General features: G+C 41.6%; 1 protein-coding gene across 11 annotated transcripts in view; it reads left to right on the plus strand.

Moving 5' to 3' along the window:
• ANK3 (ankyrin 3) overlaps positions 1-17,804 on the plus strand; it is a 293,933-nt gene that overhangs the window by 231,977 nt on the left and 44,152 nt on the right. For all 11 annotated transcript variants that reach the window (XM_088168802.1, XM_088168803.1, XM_014882314.2 and 8 more), the window contains 3 exons: positions 5,156-5,380; positions 8,457-8,611; positions 16,117-16,328. In XM_088168802.1, the coding sequence (XP_088024928.1) occupies positions 5,156-5,380; positions 8,457-8,611; positions 16,117-16,328 (592 nt within the window). The remainder of the gene's footprint in view (positions 1-5,155; positions 5,381-8,456; positions 8,612-16,116; positions 16,329-17,804) is intronic.

A 17,804-nucleotide genomic window follows, 5' to 3' on the forward strand; every position in this document is an offset into this window, starting at 1 on the left:
AGTTCCCTTCCAGTGTAACAGGAAATCACTGATGGTATCTCTTTTGAGGTAACTTCTTAGATGATCCTGCACTTACCTATCTCTACTGTTCCTCCATTGCTTACTGAGGTACCAAGGCAGTACTTCCACACATCAAAGAAGGAATTCAAATTCATTTGGCATGAATTGCTCATTGCCGCTTTATATTTTTGGTTTGTTTTTATTTTGAGACTAGTGGTAGGCAAGGTATAATATTATCTTGATTAATTGCCTTAATCATTTAGACCCTTATAGAATGATTATTAAATAATTTATTCCTGGATATTTCCTGGTAATTTGGGTTAGACTGATTGGTCTGAAATTTGCAAGTTTCTTTTCATCCTGATAGAAGATAGGTGTGATATTTCCATCCTGCCAGTACTCTGGGACAAGACTTGTCCGCCCTTAGGTCTTCTGCATGTTCACCAATGGTTCCAGCCCTCCAAAATATGTATTCTGTGGACATGGGAGCTTTCACATAAGATCTGCTCCCTTGGTACATGACCCTCTCTAATGCAGAGATAGTCTAAGCTGCTGCTCAGAGGGGAGCAAACTGTGGGGCTGCGTGGCAAGGAGAGGACAGATATCCTCCGAAGAGGTATAGCTCTCCAAATTGGCATAAACCAACATGTTCTCCAAACATGTAGGGCTTTTCTGACCCATTACATTTCTTATTTGACACAGAAAGTCCATCAGAAATTATCCTCTGAGGATTCAGTTCATTGGTCAGGGAAAAAAAAAACAACAAATCTCACTTGTGTATTTACTTCTCAGCTGTGGTTCCATATTATAATACGATCCCGTTTGATTTTCCTGGTTATCTTCACCTAGAGGCAATCAACAGATGTTCCCTTCTCATCTTCCAGTACCTCAGCACATCTGATATGCAGAGGATCATGACTTTTCACATCTCTTCTACCAGTCTTTTCCTAAACAGCAAATCCTTTTCTGCTTGTTTGGGGTGCTTCATCCCTGTCTTTGTCCCGAGTTCTGTCTGTGGCCGGGGGCAGGGGCTGTCTGCCCTCGTGATGCGGTGGCTCTGTGGCCAGGCTCTGACCCCACTGCTCTTTGCCATCTCCATCCCTGATGTGTCGTGCCAGGAGCACCACTGCTGCCTCAGGTCACTCTTTTCTCCATTTTCCCACTGTTAGAAGAAAGCATCCATATTTGTTCTTATTTCTTAACCCAGGTAGAGAAAGATTCTGGGAGCAGGATGTGGAGATCCAGCAATGTATCAGTGAAAGGAGAAGAAAGTAGAAATTGTTGGCAGTGATTTCAACTCTTCTGGTTTTTCCTTTTTTCGAGCCAAGAGAATGTTTTGTTTTTCTTCTTGAGTTCAGATAAGTTGTTTTGCCAGCATATATTTTGAACAGGGTCCATTGTAAGCAGTTCATTGAAATGCATCATGAATCTTGAGGCCTCTGGAAGGATAGAGACCCTCACCAAAATGACTTTCAGCTGTCAGATGTGAGCTTACTCCTGCAGCTTTCCCAGAGTAAAATGTCAGTGTTCTCTCTTTGTGTTGCCTTTAACTCCTTCATTTTCTTAGCTGAAGTGTGCCACACCGCCTTCCAATATTGAAAACTCAGAAATACTGGATCCAGTCTTGCAAAGTGGATTAAATCAGATTAATTACAGTTTACTGTATTTTAAATTATATTATTTATATGTAGTTTAAATTACATTAACTATATATAGTTTACTTCAACCTGCTGTATCCACGGAACTCATTTTTGACAGCAGTGCAATGGATGGCATGGACTGATACTCCTTTCAAGTATCCTGCCACACTTATATCTATACATTATGCTTTGGAAAATAAACTGCTTTAGAAAAGTGCAAGAACTGGTTTTCCATGGCACACAGGAGCATGTTTTTGGAATTCAATGAAGAAGTTGTGTTGCAATAAATTCTCTGCTGACTAAGTAAACAGCAAATTTTCTCTTTGTGCTTCTGCAGTTTCCAGAGAACTTAGAGTTGTGCTGACTAATTAAATGAACCCTCCCTTTCGGATTTTTTCCCATGTGTAGCATATTTTATATGACATGTGTCACTATATATGAAGCAAAAGCCAAATAATTTCTAAAGGTGGCATTCAAACATGTTGCTTTTATTATTTTTCTGATTGTTACTTTTTCTTTGCACTTATTATTGATATTTTCTGTTGCTTGCCTCTAATTATCTTACATTAATTTTCCCATTTGCTTTCTAAATTATTTTGCAGCTATTCCTCTCCACTCCCCCAGTATGATTCAAGGTGATAACTCTGTGCTTTCTGTGAATCCTCATTTTATTTTGTTTTTTTAAACTTTTTTTCCCACGGAGTGTGTGTAGATGTTTGTAGTGCATCCAGCCACATCCTCATCCCTTCCATGTATTCGAGTAGAAATGCTCACTAGCCTTTAGCATTGTGTTTTAGAGGTCATACTGTAGTTTCCATTATTAGTACAACATTAATTTAGGTAAGCATCAGCTACTAATGTTTTTAGATAGAAAGTGCATGAAATACTCTTTGGAATTGTTGTTACTGTTTTAAACGGTAAGTTACTAATCGGAAATAAACAAGGAAATAATTCATTAATAAGCTGCTGGCAATGATTGCCCTTCTCTGGGAGCAATATGCACAAAGGCTGGTCTGCTGCAGGTTTTGTCTGCACTGGAGGCTGCAGTGTGGTGCAGACACCAAAGCTGGTAGGGGCTGGTTCCTGCACTGGGGCTCAGGGTCATGTCAAGTGTTATTTACCCTTGCTGTGAGCAGTGTGCAGTAGCAGTGCTAAGCTCTTGGTTTTCAAGGCTGGACTGGCCTTAAAATCTACAGCCTAAACATCCTGGGTAACTCAGGGACTGATTTTTGTAGGTACTTAGTTTTAACTTCTACTGATTTTTTTAAATTTTCAATTATGAATTTAAGATAATTCATTTAAGTGACTAGATTTTTTTGTCAATTCACTGTTACATACTATTAATAGTATGGGTACATTTAAATAGTTTGGGTACAGAAGACAGCTTCTTATTTGAGTGTAAGTTCTGGCATTTTTGTGCTGGATGAGAGCCTCCTTTTCAGTATTAATTCTAAGGTGGCTTAACAAGCCAGTAACCATATACATGATAGGCAGCTCTCCAAAGCATTGCTTTGTGCTGAGCCATCAGGCTGAGCCCAACCTTGCCAAGCTCCCCAGGAGGCTCCTCCGTGGTGCACTGACCAGCTGTGCCTCCCTGGAGCTGCTGCAGCTTCAGCCCTGGGGATGCTCCAGCCAGGCATCCCTCCACCCTACAAACTTCCAGTCTGAAATGGCCCTAACTCCTCTGCAGACAGAAACCATGCACATTTTTAAAAGGCCAGCTAAGCATCCATAAATACTAAGATTATAATCACTTATAGAGTATATAATTTAAAGATTGAGCATACTGTTTTTGACACAGGTCTAATATTTATGGAAAGTGTTTGGTTAGCCAAGATCCTGTCCTACTAAAACAATTCCTCTTGTGAGGAGCTGGGATACCCTAGTGGCAATGTTTGGATTTGTTGGCGTGTACAGTACATTTATCTAGGAGAGAAACATGGAATGTGGATACAGTTTTTCTGTATGAAAACTACTGTGAAATATCATGCCTCAGTATTGTAAAGTGTCTGGTGCATGAGAAATTATAAATTTGGGTTAGGGTCATCTCAGAGAGCAGTTTTACCTCCCCATCTTTACCGATGGATTCTAATTCGAAGAAAGGCAATGTAGCAACTTCTTGCTCTGGAATTGAGCTGGACAACATGTCCGTTGCACTTCCTGTATTTGTAGCTTGTGTCCCTACTCACTTGTCTCCTGCAGGCCACTAAATGCCAAATGTTAATTTCTCTCCTGGTTTTGTGCAGATTTTTCCCGCCCATGTTGGCCAGACTTCTAAATGCAGCTTATTTGCAGGCCTGGCCAGTGCCTGTCAGCTGCTGCTGTTGATATCCTGCTGGTCTCAAAGCAAATGGAACTGTATTGCACAAATTCCAAGTTATACTTCAGAGCACTTGGGGGCTTTTTTTCAAGAGCCATCACAATCCCCTGGATTATTGGCTGACACTCCTAGTACACGTTACTGTCAGGAACCAGGAAATTGAATGGATTCACCTATTAGTCATGTGAAGGTTTAATTCTTAAAAGCTGGAAGTTTTGGCAACAGCCTTGAAAATACTGAAGCCACATGACAGATGTTTCAGCTATGTCAGTGTCTGTCATACAGAAGGAGCAAACAAAATCTGTACTGGCTTCAAGGGTGAGCTGGTGACTTGTGTCTTTCTTGATACCAGCCTGTTATTGCATCTTCTACCTGAAGCTATTCTAACATTAATTTTAATTATTCCCTTGCAAATAGAAAGAATTTTATTAAAAAATATACCACTCATCATTACAAATATAATTTCTCACCCTCTTATTAATAAATGGAAAATTATGCATTGGAATGACACTAGCAAGTTCAATTTTTCTTTAATGTCTCTTTTTTTTTTTGCTAGTGAATCTAATCTTCAAAGAGTCGTAATGGCATGATTTCCTTCAGGGAACCAACAGCCTAAAGGAAGTTATGTACTTGGTAGTCATCACTTACCTTCCCCATCAGTGGAGGTCCCTAGTAGCCTGCACTGACTGTCACCCATGGTGCTGGCACTTGCTCTGGCAGCCATCAGGAGTATTTGCAAATGAGATAGTGGGGAGGTTTTAAAGACTTAGGTTTCTAAAATAATAAGCATTTTTGATTCTCCTTTTTCTACGCTGTCCCGTTGCTTTATGCATGTGAGGCTAATTACTCTCATTTGTAGACAGTAGAGCTAGCAGCCACAAAGGGATGTTTTAAAATTCTAACAAACCACTACTAATATACTACTTGTGTACCCTTCTAATCCGAATTACTCAGTAGAACATGGTCATTTCACCATGATGTTGCTAGAGCTTTAGCAAAAGCAGCTTTAGTCTGCTTTTGATAACCAGTAGTTAACATGCAAGTACAGGTTTTTAAAGGATTTTCATGTTCTTTTTAGTTTAGCTGGGATCGGGATGACTTTTCTAATGTTTTGAAGTCTGTGTCTGCTGACATTTTGTTTATCTTCTGCTTGTTTCGTGACGATTTTCATTGATGTGTTTTCTTTTTTGTGCAGTTTCCTGGTTAGTTTTATGGTGGATGCACGAGGGGGTTCGATGAGGGGCAGTCGGCACCATGGCATGAGGATAATCATCCCGCCACGGAAGTGCACAGCACCCACCCGCATCACCTGCCGCCTGGTAAAGAGGCACAAACTGGCCAGCCCACCCCCCATGGTTGAAGGAGAAGGATTAGCAAGTCGACTTGTAGAAATGGGGCCAGCAGGTGCACAGTTTTTAGGGTGAGTTGTTCTGTGAGTTCAGTTGTTTATGCTCATGTCGCACCTTTCATTCCCTTTATCCTGTGGATCTCTAAGTAGTTAAACATTGACTCTACCTCATCTGAGCACGTATCACAGGCTACTTAACTTAAAACATTTAAAAATGCCAACCTGCATTCCTTCTGGAAAGAACTCCTGCATTTTAAGGAGAATTTTGCCTCTTGGAAGACTGCAGGATGGAGATGAAGGTAAGGACAGCCATGGGAAGGCCAGGTCCCACCCCCATCTACTCATGCAACCCTGCCTTGGAAGTCAGGAGGAATCACACACTGAAAACCTGGAGCAGGTTTTGACCCTCTTGCTTGTAGAGTATTTAGAGAAACAGCACTATCACGAAGAATTGTCCTAGAGACATCCACAGTGACCTAGATACTGAGCTCTGTTCCAAACATGTGCACAGCTCCCTCTGGAGTTGCTGGGAGCTGCCTGTCTCCTGCCTGTGGGGCAAAACCACTTGGAGTTATGGTGGAGCACCTACTGTAGAGTGGTAGAGTGGTGGTTCGAGTAGTGCCAGTGTTAGGAACTGACTATTTTTAAAGCTTAAAATATGGGAAACAATCCACTATGATGTGGCCTTTTTTTTCCTAATTATAAATTTTGTTCGTTACCATGAGTGGCACCCTGGTGTAAACTGCTGGTTCTGTTGGGAATGACAGCTTGTTCCTAATTTCCCCTTCTCGTTTCTCTTCCTGCTGCATGGATGTTATTCAGTAAACTGCACCTTCCTAAAAGTCCTCCCCCTCTAAATGAGGGTGAGAGCATGGTTAGCCGAATCCTGCAGCTTGGTCCACAAGGAACAAAATTTATTGGGTAGGATATGTACGGAAAAGATACAGAATGTCTACAGTTTTTCTTTTGTTTCAAATTTTTTGTTATTCCCATTATTATTTTTAAGTTTCCTAAAACTTTCAGTTGATTTATGTCACTGAAAGAAAATCATAGTGGCTTGATTTAATATAGCTCTGCTACTACCTTGTGCTTATAGGCATGTAAAATTCACTGCCAGCATTCTGCTTTCATAACTTCTGTGCTTTTGTAATTTTCTAAATTTGAAGTGTTTCTACTGCATTAAATACATTTTAATACACAGTGGCAGTCCTTTAAGTTCAACCCTGTGGTAGAGAAGGTATTTACAGGCCTCAAGTGAGACTGTTCTGGGAAGAGCATTTGCAAAATGTGCTCACATAAAGTCGTTACTTATGAAAGATTATTCCGAAAAAAATGTTATAAAGTGAATTAATTGATTCAGCAAGATTGGAGAAATACTAATCTTTTCAACATGCAAAGGGCATCTTGTTGAAATAAATTTACAAAGCCAAGTGTGCTACCCAAAGGGACTGCAGTGTATAGTCTAAACATGTTTCCGTATGTTTTTGACTGTTGTTTTCAAACCGTACTGTGAAATTTATTGCATTAGGTTTTCAAAATATTGGTGAGTGTTTGGTGTTTCAAACCTGTTCAATACCTTCTCACTGAGTATTCTCGTTGAATGTCATGCACAAAATTGTGTAGTTTCTAAATATTTACAGAGACAGTATCTGAAATATTAGCCTGCAAAGATTGTACTACAGCATTAGTTTTCAGCCTGTGCTCTTTTTGAGCTAGAGAGAAAATGTCTTAATCAATGTATTTGAATTTTTTATATTTTCTTGCTGTGCACAATGGGAGAGAGCAGCTACATTCCTGTTTTTTGTTAAAGGACTTGAGACTTGAAAAATAGACTGGGTGTTCCTAAAAGCATCTAAAATACATATTAATTAAACTCTGTTTATCATTTTCATGGGGGAATAAAAGGCTAACTCTTCTCCCTGGGAATTTAATGTGCAAACTGGGCTTCAAACTAGCTTTTTTTTTCCCCATGATGGCTGTTGTGATTTCATGCTTAAGTGGTGGATTGGTTAATGCACCCAACACCTGGCAGATGTACAGTATCACGGAATTGCTGCACATGTCCCACCATGTGATGCTGCTTTTAACCAAGTTGTTACAAAGCAGTTAAACCCTTTACAACCTCTGTAGGAAAATAATGATACTGTCTATTTAAATGTCTTAAAGCTGCATAATCCATAAATGTTCACTTACTGTGTGATTTCAGTCGGTTTGTCTTAGCATACCTTAAAATGCATATCCTGCCTGTGAAGTGTTTGGCAACAGTGTCTGTTTTGTTGAGGAATGGCACATGAAGTGAATGGTGGTTTCTGTCGGTTGTTCATACAAGCTGTTCAGTAATGCACTTGCAGTCCTCTGTTGAAGGTACATTGTCTGGTGACACAGGTGTATTATTAGCCACCTTCTCATTCCCTTTTCTTCCCCTCAAAATGTTTGACAGTAACTAATATAAATGTGGTCATGATGTTGTTTAACCCAGAGAAATCCATTCTGAAAGGATCTAACGATTCCCCAGTGATGTTTGCCGTGCAGAGGTTGCAGCTGTGATGCTGGGCATGAGAACCAGAAAGTGGAGCTAAAGAAAAACAGTCTCTTATTTTACAGGAGCTGCATCAACAGAGAGCCAGGGACAGCTTTGAAAACTTTGGGACTTAGCTTGAAGTTCAAAATCTACATAAATGCATGGTTCCTGTTACAGTCAGTGGCTGTTGCATGCACTGATAGCCAGATGGCTTCTGAACTGACTTTGTCCCTTCAAAATCTCTGAGCCAAATCTGAACTTTGACTACGCCAATGCCAGTTACAAGTCAGCAATGCTGTGTGTGCTGGAGGCAGGCTGGATCACCTACACCCTGGGATAAATGAGCAAGGAGAATGCTCCTTATTAAAAGTTGTCACTATTCTTTTCATGGAGGAAGATAAGTCAAGAGGTTTGCACTAAAAAAAAAGCTATATATTAATATTTGCAATTTATCCATTAAGATAGTTTAAGTGATAAAGGATTGTGCAGCTTTGGCAATTTTACAAACATTTTTACTGTAACAGTGTTAACTATTTAAAATGACTGTAGTTTTCTTAAGGACCCATAGGAAATTAAGGGCAGTGAGGAAATACAGGGTTAAAAATGACATGATTCCTTTTTCTCCAGCCCTGTCATAGTGGAAATCCCACATTTTGGATCAATGCGAGGCAAGGAAAGAGAGCTGATCGTACTCCGAAGTGAGAATGGTGAAACGTGGAAAGAGCACCAGTATGACAGCAAACATGAAGACTTAACTGAAATACTGAATGGCATGGATGAAGGTAAATATTTTCTCAAAGCTTTAGCTAGGCTTGCCTTTGTGAAGGCTTGCTAACATGGGCTGACTAAAGCAAACTCAAATAAAACAGTGCAGGGGATGTCTGACTTCAGGGAATACAGTGTTTGTTGCATTTTAAACTGATGGAAAGAGTGTAAGGAGTAATTGTTCTGCAGTGGCCTGGGGACATCCTGGAATGAGTGGTGAATTTTGGTCTGAAGTCTTGCCAAGTTTAAGCAGAATTTGCACAGTTGCTTTCCAGCATGAATTTGAGAATAACACTCAGCTGGAGGTACACGTGTCTCTGCTGCTCAGGCAGGGCCATGGTAAGGTCATTCCAAACCAACAATATAAACAGTATAAATATCAGCTATATGGAGCCTTCCTACAGACACAGAGCTCAGCCTCGTAGAGCATTCTTGTTTCAAATGGCATTGTTAGAGGTTGCCTCCCACAAGTACACAACCTGCCTTCCTGATGCCCATCTGGGAAGTCTGGCTCCCTTGTTTTGCTTGAGCATTGTTGTTGATGTGAGAGTCCCTCAAGATGAGGGGATCCAGCTGTATAAATCCATCAGAAGAGGCTGTCACAGATGGTCCCTGAAGACAAATCGTGGGCAAAGCCAGGCTGTGGGGCTGCAGTGATTTCTTGGCACCACTGCTTTCTTTTCCTAGCAAGCATTTTTCAATACTGCTAAACCGTTGCTTGAGCTCTTTGCATGAGTGTGAATGAAAGAGTTTGTGGTGTGAACTTTGGGTTTCTGTAAGGGTTTATGCACAGGATTTTCCCTAGATAACCTACAGAAAGTCATAGCGTGATAGGGCACAAACTGCAGGAAAGTTCTTTCATTATCAGCAAAAGCATGTGAAGGAAATGATGAGGCTGTGGATGGCAGCTCTGAGAGGTGTTTGTGGGGGAGCTCTGCCTTTGATTTCAGCCTCTCCTTGTCTGATGAGGGCAGCCTCAGCAAAAGGCATGCCTTGGGAACATGGAGAGTTGTGCTGTCATGAGGGTCTCCCTGGGCATCTGAAATACAGGTTTTTTGTAGATTTCCTGATCTTCTGGGAATGGGGACAACAGGAAAGACTTCATTTTGAAGTATTTAAACTGAACCTGAGCTTGTACGAACATAAAGCAACAGCAAAGACCTGCTTGTTTCGTGATGATCTATTGTAGCTATTTATTTCTAAATAAATGTAATAGAACCAACCAAACATCAGGGCAGAAACACTGCAAATGTTTTGTCAGTGGGTTTGGAAAAATAAAATAAACCTCATCACTGAAGGGAACCTAAAAGCAGTGGAACAGGCAAAAGATGGACATGGTCCAGGATACTATGGCTTAGGAAATTACGATTGTTGCAGGATTGAATGCTGTAGTTGTAGCCTCTGAGAAAGAAAAATCTCACCACTGCCCCACCTTCTCTGCACACTGGCATGGGATCAGGAGTGATTATTTGGTATTTGGGTGAAGTAGTGGTGCCTTGACAAGGTGAGGTAATCAGCACTGATCAGCAGGTTGCTTATTTGCTTCATATGCTTTTCAAACTGAGCTTAGTTTGATTTGGGGATGGGAAATCTGGGCACAGAAATATTGTTCTGAATTGCTGCAGCTTGCAACACTTATGAAAGAGTTCACATATGGAGAAATTGACAATTTACAGAGACAAGCTCAATAAATAAAAACACTTCGAGAGAGGTGGTCGTGAAGCCCTCAGTACTTAGAGCCTAAAATAATACACTTCACAATGTGGTGCCACAGGACAACCTTCTGATCATCTGAGGGTTTCAGGTGGCTCTTTCCTTCTGAGGAACTGCTCTTTGAGGTTAGTAGGTATAAGTGCAGCCAAGTAATCACACAATGTATGATGGACATGATTCTGTTAGAGTGAAAATATTTGACACCTTAAAAGTGAAACCTCAGGAATGGCTTTTACAAATCCAGGCAATCATTTGTGAGAGGGAAAGGAGCAAAAAGTACTGCAGAAACATCCTTCTCTAGATAGGAAAGCAAAATAAAAAATAAAAACCCACCCTGCATTAAAATAGTGCAAGGGTTTGACAAAATTCCACTCCAGTTAAATGACACCTTTTCAATGTAAAAGGTCTTCCAAGCAATGACAAAAAAATTACAAATTTGTAGACTTGAGTGGGTTGGGCTTTTTTTCATCTGGACTTTTACTGATTTCTTACAAAATATCACAGTCAGACTTGGCTCTGGGGGAGTATCTTGCATTTTAGAAGACATAACTTTGGAAGAAATTTTATTCCAGATATGACCTCTGGAGGCAGAAGCAAGCTTTAATTTAAATTAAAAGCAGCCACATAGTCATTTAGAGAAATTTAGTCTGTCTTTGCAAGAAAACTCATCTGCATAATCATCTCTAAGTGCCACGAGGTGCTGCAGGAGTGCCCATTTTCTGTTAAAGCAGCTGGTCTGTACTCTGTCAAACCTGCTGTGATCACAAGTCCTTTCCTACCCGTGTAGTGAAGGAGGGCAGTCAGACCTTTTTTCGCTGGTCCTTAATACACCGAGTTTTAACGCTGCGGTTTGCTCCTCTGTTTTGTTGTTCCTGTTTTGCTCTCCCCCTTAGCTAGTAGGGATGAGAGCAAGGACATCCTGGCTCCTGGTCCTCCGTGGGGACAGCTGGAAACCCGCTCTGTGCTGGAAGCAGCTCCATCTGCTGGGAAACCTCGTCTTAGACCCGAAATAAACCCGAGCGGGGGGCACCGTTCCAGGGCTAATACAGGATTAAATAACAGCAGAACTTATGGATTATTATCGTGAGAGAAGATGAACCATGATGTAAAGAGCCTGTTTTCCTTTGGTGCAGTCAGGTTTCTGCTTCAATAGGTTTTATTTTAAGGATGGTGTTTTACTTAGGCAAATACAGGACTGAGGAAATACAGAGAACTTGGCATTTTTAGGGGTAGGAGAAGTGTGGCTCCAAACACAAGGGCAGCAATTCACAGCTCTTGGCCATATTATATTTATTTATACTTGAATCAAATAAAATATATATATTTTTTATTTTTTTTAGGAAGAAGCTCTCTGTCTTGTAGTTGGTAAATACATTGCATTTTCAGATGGGCTCCTTTTATATATAACTTCTGTTTGCTTTTAACATTCCTGCACCCTTTAGAGGTACCTGTGGATAAATTGTGGGCACAAATGCACACATTGGGGTAGCTAATCTTTTAAAAGTCATTTGCAAACTAGTGAGTGAGCCAAGAAATGCAAATGTTTGTGGCTACAGTATGCTTGCAGTTGCACAGTGTGGTTTCAGATGGGAAGCAGGAGTTTTTACATAACTGAATCAACAGATCAAACCAGAGTGTGACCTTGTTTATGCTTGAAGTTTAAATTACCACCATAAATCTCTCTTCAGTGATTTTGCCACATTTCCAAGAAGTTTTTAAACATCACTGTTAAACTGTATGTTGTGAATGGCAAGATAAAAGACTACACAAAACTAGACATAAAAGACTTCGCCTTATTTGAGGTGAAACATTCTTGTGGCACTGGGAGTGTCTAGCTACATGTGTGAGACACTCAGGCTGGGAGATTACCAGCATCTTCCTGCCCTCAGTTTCTCCTTGCCCCTTGCCATGTGCTCTCCCTGCCTCCATCCCCCTCCTCTATTTTCCTCCATGTGGCAGCTGCTTCCTGCACGCCATGATTTTAGTGCAGCAATTCCTTACTGGGCACATCTCTGTATGGGGAGAACTGGGATCCTGTGCTCACCCCACCCTGTGGTCTGTGCATGGTGACAAGGTCAGCTCTGCTCTAGCCAGGACTGAGGGAGGGTTGCACAACTCAAAGAGCTGTTCAGTCTGAGAGGTACAGGTGAGATTTGCTTTTTCAATGCTAGCAAAATTCTTTTGAGGCCCTGGCAAGGGAAACCAGATAAATACAAAGACACCTTGAAGCTCATGAAATAGCCAGGTGTTCTGTGACTTGTCTTACTCTATTTTGAGTGAGAAGATTCTTGCTCTGTGTTACCTTATCTGAAGGTAAAAAAAGAAAGGTATTAGATGTGGATGAACTTGATCCACAACTGCCTCTCACCAGAGAGAACTGGTGTGATTGCTTTCCTTGACCTGAGACAGCCTGTGTGAGGTCCCTCTTGGCCTTGGAGGACATGGCTGGGTTTCTCTTCATCTGTCCTGAAGCCTTAATGTTCATGTGGCAGCGTGCACCAAAGGGTGGGGACCTGTGATGTTCTTTTCTTCCCTCCTTCCCCTCTCTCCATTACTCCAGTGGAAGATCAGGCACCAAACCATCACAGGATAAGTGTACCATATGCATGGGTGGCAGAAGAAGACTTCTGCACACATTATATTCACCATACCTTTCTCTTGACTCACTAAAGCTGAATGGCTGTAAGAGTTCTTGGGCTGTTAGCACATGCCTGGGAGATATTGACAGTGGGAGATTCTTCCCAATTCTGCCACTAACGTTTCTGCTTTGCCTCTCCATGCTTCACTATCCCTGTCTGTATGATGGGGTATGTATGATGACAGCATACTTCTCTGTGCCTAAAACCCCCTTCCCTCCAAAACCCAGCCATCTAACCAAAAAATGCTTCAAGGTTTATCATTGAAACACTTTGCCCAGGAATGAAGTGTCAGCAGCTGAGGAAACCAGTAATGAGGATATCTCCCTCTGTAAAATGCATGAGGTGTGTTTGGGAAACGTGACCTCTCCCAGGACTAGTTTTCCCTGTTTCATTAATTCTGTCATGCTAACACTGCATTTCTCAGGGCAGTGTGAGAGAGATGGTTTGATTGCTCATCTATTTTTTTTTTCTGTTAGAGGGCAACTTCATATAGAAGTTTACATATGTATTATCTCAACATAACCTCCCTATATGTATTCCAACTCCTCTCCATGCCTGACTGTTGCTCTGCCACTCTTCCCATCTTCCTCCTCTGAAGGAGAGTGTCTGCCAGGTTCAAAGGACTTTGAAATGTTCTTGTACACTAAAAATCACTATTTTTCTACTTCAGGAGAATTTTAATTATCCTTCACCTCTGTAAGCATTTTACGTTGGGTTTTTTCTCTAGCAACAAACAGGAGATGATTAGGATTTACCAGTCAAGGTTATACCTGCCTGGGAGTTTAGAAGTCCAGTTTGTCTCCTGCACAAGCCATTGCTTCCAGAGGCTGCAGGCAGAGTGCCTAATTCATTAGAGGGATTCAGATATCAATCTCTGAGTCAAAGTAAATGGAAGTTGACATTGAGATAAGAAATTATCCACTTCTGGTAGGTACATATGATCCACAGCAACACTGTGTGATTAATCCAAATTAGCTGCTGAATGTTTTAAAATGGAAAGCTGACATTTTACCAAATTTGCATTCTAATTCTTTTGCAACTGTAATTGAGCTTACATGTTTAGAGGAGGAAAATATCTCAGTCACTAAGTGTTTTACAAGTATCTTGTCTTAGTATTATTTCTGGTGTTCCTGCTTTCTCTTGCTGGATCTGATAAAAATGTCATTTCTCTGGGAACAAACTTTATTTAGAAATTCCCTTTTTAAGGAGGAAAATAAGAGCCGAAATTTGTGGAGTTCTCCAAGAAAATCCAATTACAAGAAATAAAAAGGCCAAGTGCAAGAAGTTGCAAGGAGAAATGCATGACAGTTACATAATTATCTCCATTTGTGTATGGTGTTTATATCACAGGGATTTTCCTGATGCATTTGGGGCACCAATGCAAAAAAAAGAAATATATATATATCTGTGTATGTATGTACGTATATAAACAAATATAGTTGCAAAAGTCATAATGTTTTTGTTGTATAACAGAGTTTTCCCCAATGGATATATGGGGAAAATTATGTCAGGTGCTTAAATAATTAATTAGAATAGGTACTCTATGCACATTTCTGAGCCCTGGTGACCCTACAAATTGGGAATGTGGCTGAGAGCACTAATGGTTGATGACCTGACACTGTTTCAATTGTATCTGAGGATGCATTAAGGTTCTCTAGGAGCTGAGTGGTGCACTGCAGTTATTTTGGGGCAGATAACCAAATGACTGGAATCCTGATGTGGAAGAGAGGCTTGTCCTTGGTTCACTGGTACTGCTGGGAGACAGCTCTGTCACTTCCACAGTTTCATGGAGAGCTCTGTATCTGGTCAGGATTTTTTGGATGCCAGTCTGGGCAATAACTGTTTCAAGTGCCTTAGGTGGCCAAGCTCTGGAGTGTACACCTGACATGAAGGCAGATAGGTCATGAAGTGGCTGTTATTCACAGAATTCACAGAATTCATAGAATCACTACGTTGGAAGAGACCTTCAAGATCATTGAGTCCAACCCATGCCCTAACACCTCAACTAAACCATAGCACTGAGTGCCACATCCAATCTTTTTTTAAACACATCCGGGGATGGTGACTCCACCACCTCCCTGGGCAGACAATTCCAGTACTTCATCAATATTTCCATGAAAAACTTCTTCCTAATATCCAACCTTATTTTCTCATGACACAGCTTGAGACTGTGTCGTCTCATTCTGTCAGTTTTTGCATGGAAAAAGAGACCAATCCCCACTGGACTACAACCACCTTTCAGGAAGTTGTACAGAGTGGTAAGGTCACCTCTGAGTCTCCTTTTCTCCAGGCTAAAAAACCCAGCTCCCTCAGCCATTCCTCATAAGGCTTGTGTTCCAAGCCCCTCACCAGCCTCTTTGCCCTCCTTTGGACACGTTCAAGCATCTCAACGTCCTTCCTAAACTGAGGGGCCCAAAACTGAATACAGTACTCAAGGTGCAGCCTCACCAGTGCCAAGTACAGGGGAAGAATGACCTCCCTGGTCCTGCTGGCCACACTATTCCTGATATAGGCCAGGTGCCATTGGCCTTCTTGGCCACCTGGGCACACTGCTGGCTCATTTTCAGTCAGCTGTTGACCACTACCTCAGGTCCCTTTCCCCTGTGCAGTCACACTGTACCCAGCCTATAGCATTGCATGGGGTTATTGTGGCCAAAATGCAGGACTCAGCACTTGGATTTGTTAAACTTCATCTTGTTGGACTCTGATCTCCTGTGGTTTTCTTTATGTCAAAACTACATGGGGGAAGAGGCTGGGAATAATTTGGAGCTATGCACAGAAAGATCAGATAGAAATGAGAGAGGGGAGAAGCCTGACTATCTCCTTCAGCCCTCCTTGGACTTCTATGCTGTGACAAACCTACCATTCTGTGGCAGCTGCTACTGCAGAGACTGTCACACCCGACTGCTTAGGAGTCCTGGCAAGTCTTTTTGTCTATTGCTGTTGGCCCTCATTGTCAGGATCCATACAAAAGTTCACAGAAAAAACAAAGCTGGAGAATTGATAGCACTGAATGGCTTTTATTTTACTCCTGCAGTATATAAATAATAATAAAGTACCCAACCATCTTAGGCATTTTAAGGCTTATTCAAAGCCCCACACTCACAAAGGAGCGTGGGATGAACTTGGGCAGGAGATGCCTGAACGTTTTACCTGTCTTCTGCCCCCAGAGCTGGACAGCGTGGAGGAGCTGGAGAAGAAGCGGATCTGCAGGATCGTCACCAAGGATTTCCCCCAGTACTTCGCAGTGGTTTCCCGGATCAAGCAGGAGAGTAACCAAATCGGCCCTGAGGGCGGGGTGCTGAGCAGCACCACAGTGCCACGTGTCCAGGCCTCCTTCCCTGAGGGGGCTCTGACCAAGAGAATCCGTGTGGGGCTCCAGGTAAAGATGTTTTAGTGCAGCATTTCTAAGTGCACTTGTCTTGATGCACGAGACTGGAAGATACAGAGCCTGCAGCTCCTTAGCAGTGGGTTGTGGTAAGGAGCTTTTCCATACCTGAGGTCTGAATTGGCACGAGTCTGCCTGGGCACACTCAGTGTCCCTCAGGCACAAGTGGAACACAGTCCTCCTCCCTGTAGCAAAAACCCAGCTCCCCTTGGATCACCTCCATGATTATTGCTTAGCATCCCAAAAACTAAAAAGAGAGGAAAGCAAAGACCTGGAACCATCACAGCCCCAGCAACTCTGCAGCCACTGTGCAGTCCCCATCTCTTTAGCAAAACAGCAGCAGTGAACAGGGTCACTGGGCTGCCCTCTGCCAGGGGCATGTGTTTGGTAGGGATTACATGCAGCTGTTTGCCAGCTGTTACTGGGTCAAAAACTTCCCATGTACATATGCTGTGTCTTAAGACATTCACCACTGGTGTTTCTAGGGGTGAAATCTGGGAAGAGCAAATAGCTTAAACTCTTAACTGCACAGAAAGTGGAACTTTGTTTAATAACTTAAACAAACTGCATGGAAAATGGAGAAATATTCCATTGGAATAGGAGGCATCTTTTAGTCGAGTTAGTTATTTGAAATTCCCTCAATAGTATGACAAGTCTGATGGGTTCATGAAAAAGAGGTGCTGGTTTAGATTGCAGTGCTTGGAATTCATGCTGAAACATTTCTGTTAAAGATATTTCAAGTCTCAAGATGATTAATCTTGAGAAAATGGAAGTTCTGCTGTTCCGGTTATACAGTTGCTTTCCCAGAGCTCTCCAGTGTGAAAAGAATGACATCTCTGTATGCAGTGTTGTGACTGCTGAGGCTGCAGTGTAACTGCATGTTCTCTGCATATTAGTGCACTCTGCAATTTGAATAATAGCAAGTCACAGATCAGCCTGATTGAAACAGGCTTGAAAGTTTAAAAAAATAAAAATATTTAAAAGCAAATGGATGCAAACTCCCATTACCATGTCTGTCACTTTTGACTGTAGAAAACATGAAGTTTACCTATAAGTCTTCTATAACTTCATGCATTCTTTGTGGTTTTGACCCAAACAAGTATTTCTTTCTAATAATCGCAGTGTACACTGATTACAGAGGTCAGTTGGAGTGCAGGGTTCTGCAAGAGCACAAATCTGTTTGGCAGAGATGTAAGAATTGTCTGTCACCTCCAGGAGACAGTGTCTAGTCCTCACTTCTTAAGTGCAAAATTGATTTTGCATTTTGAAATTGTACATTCACTGTAAATTAAGAACAAGACCAAACATGCTCTGAAAAACTCTCAGTAAATGGTGCACGGAACCTTCTGAGATTTATAGTTTAGCTCGATCATTTAGTGATTAGGAAATCGGAAGTTGTTGAATAAAAACTGACCATTAATTTCACTAATAATCACCTTTGAGAAGGCTTCCTGGGGGAAAAAAATTCTA

Source organism: Sturnus vulgaris, chromosome 8, assembly GCF_052056855.1.
Source record: "Sturnus vulgaris isolate bStuVul1 chromosome 8, bStuVul1.hap1, whole genome shotgun sequence".
In the NCBI taxonomy this organism is placed as follows: Eukaryota; Metazoa; Chordata; class Aves; order Passeriformes; family Sturnidae; genus Sturnus; species Sturnus vulgaris.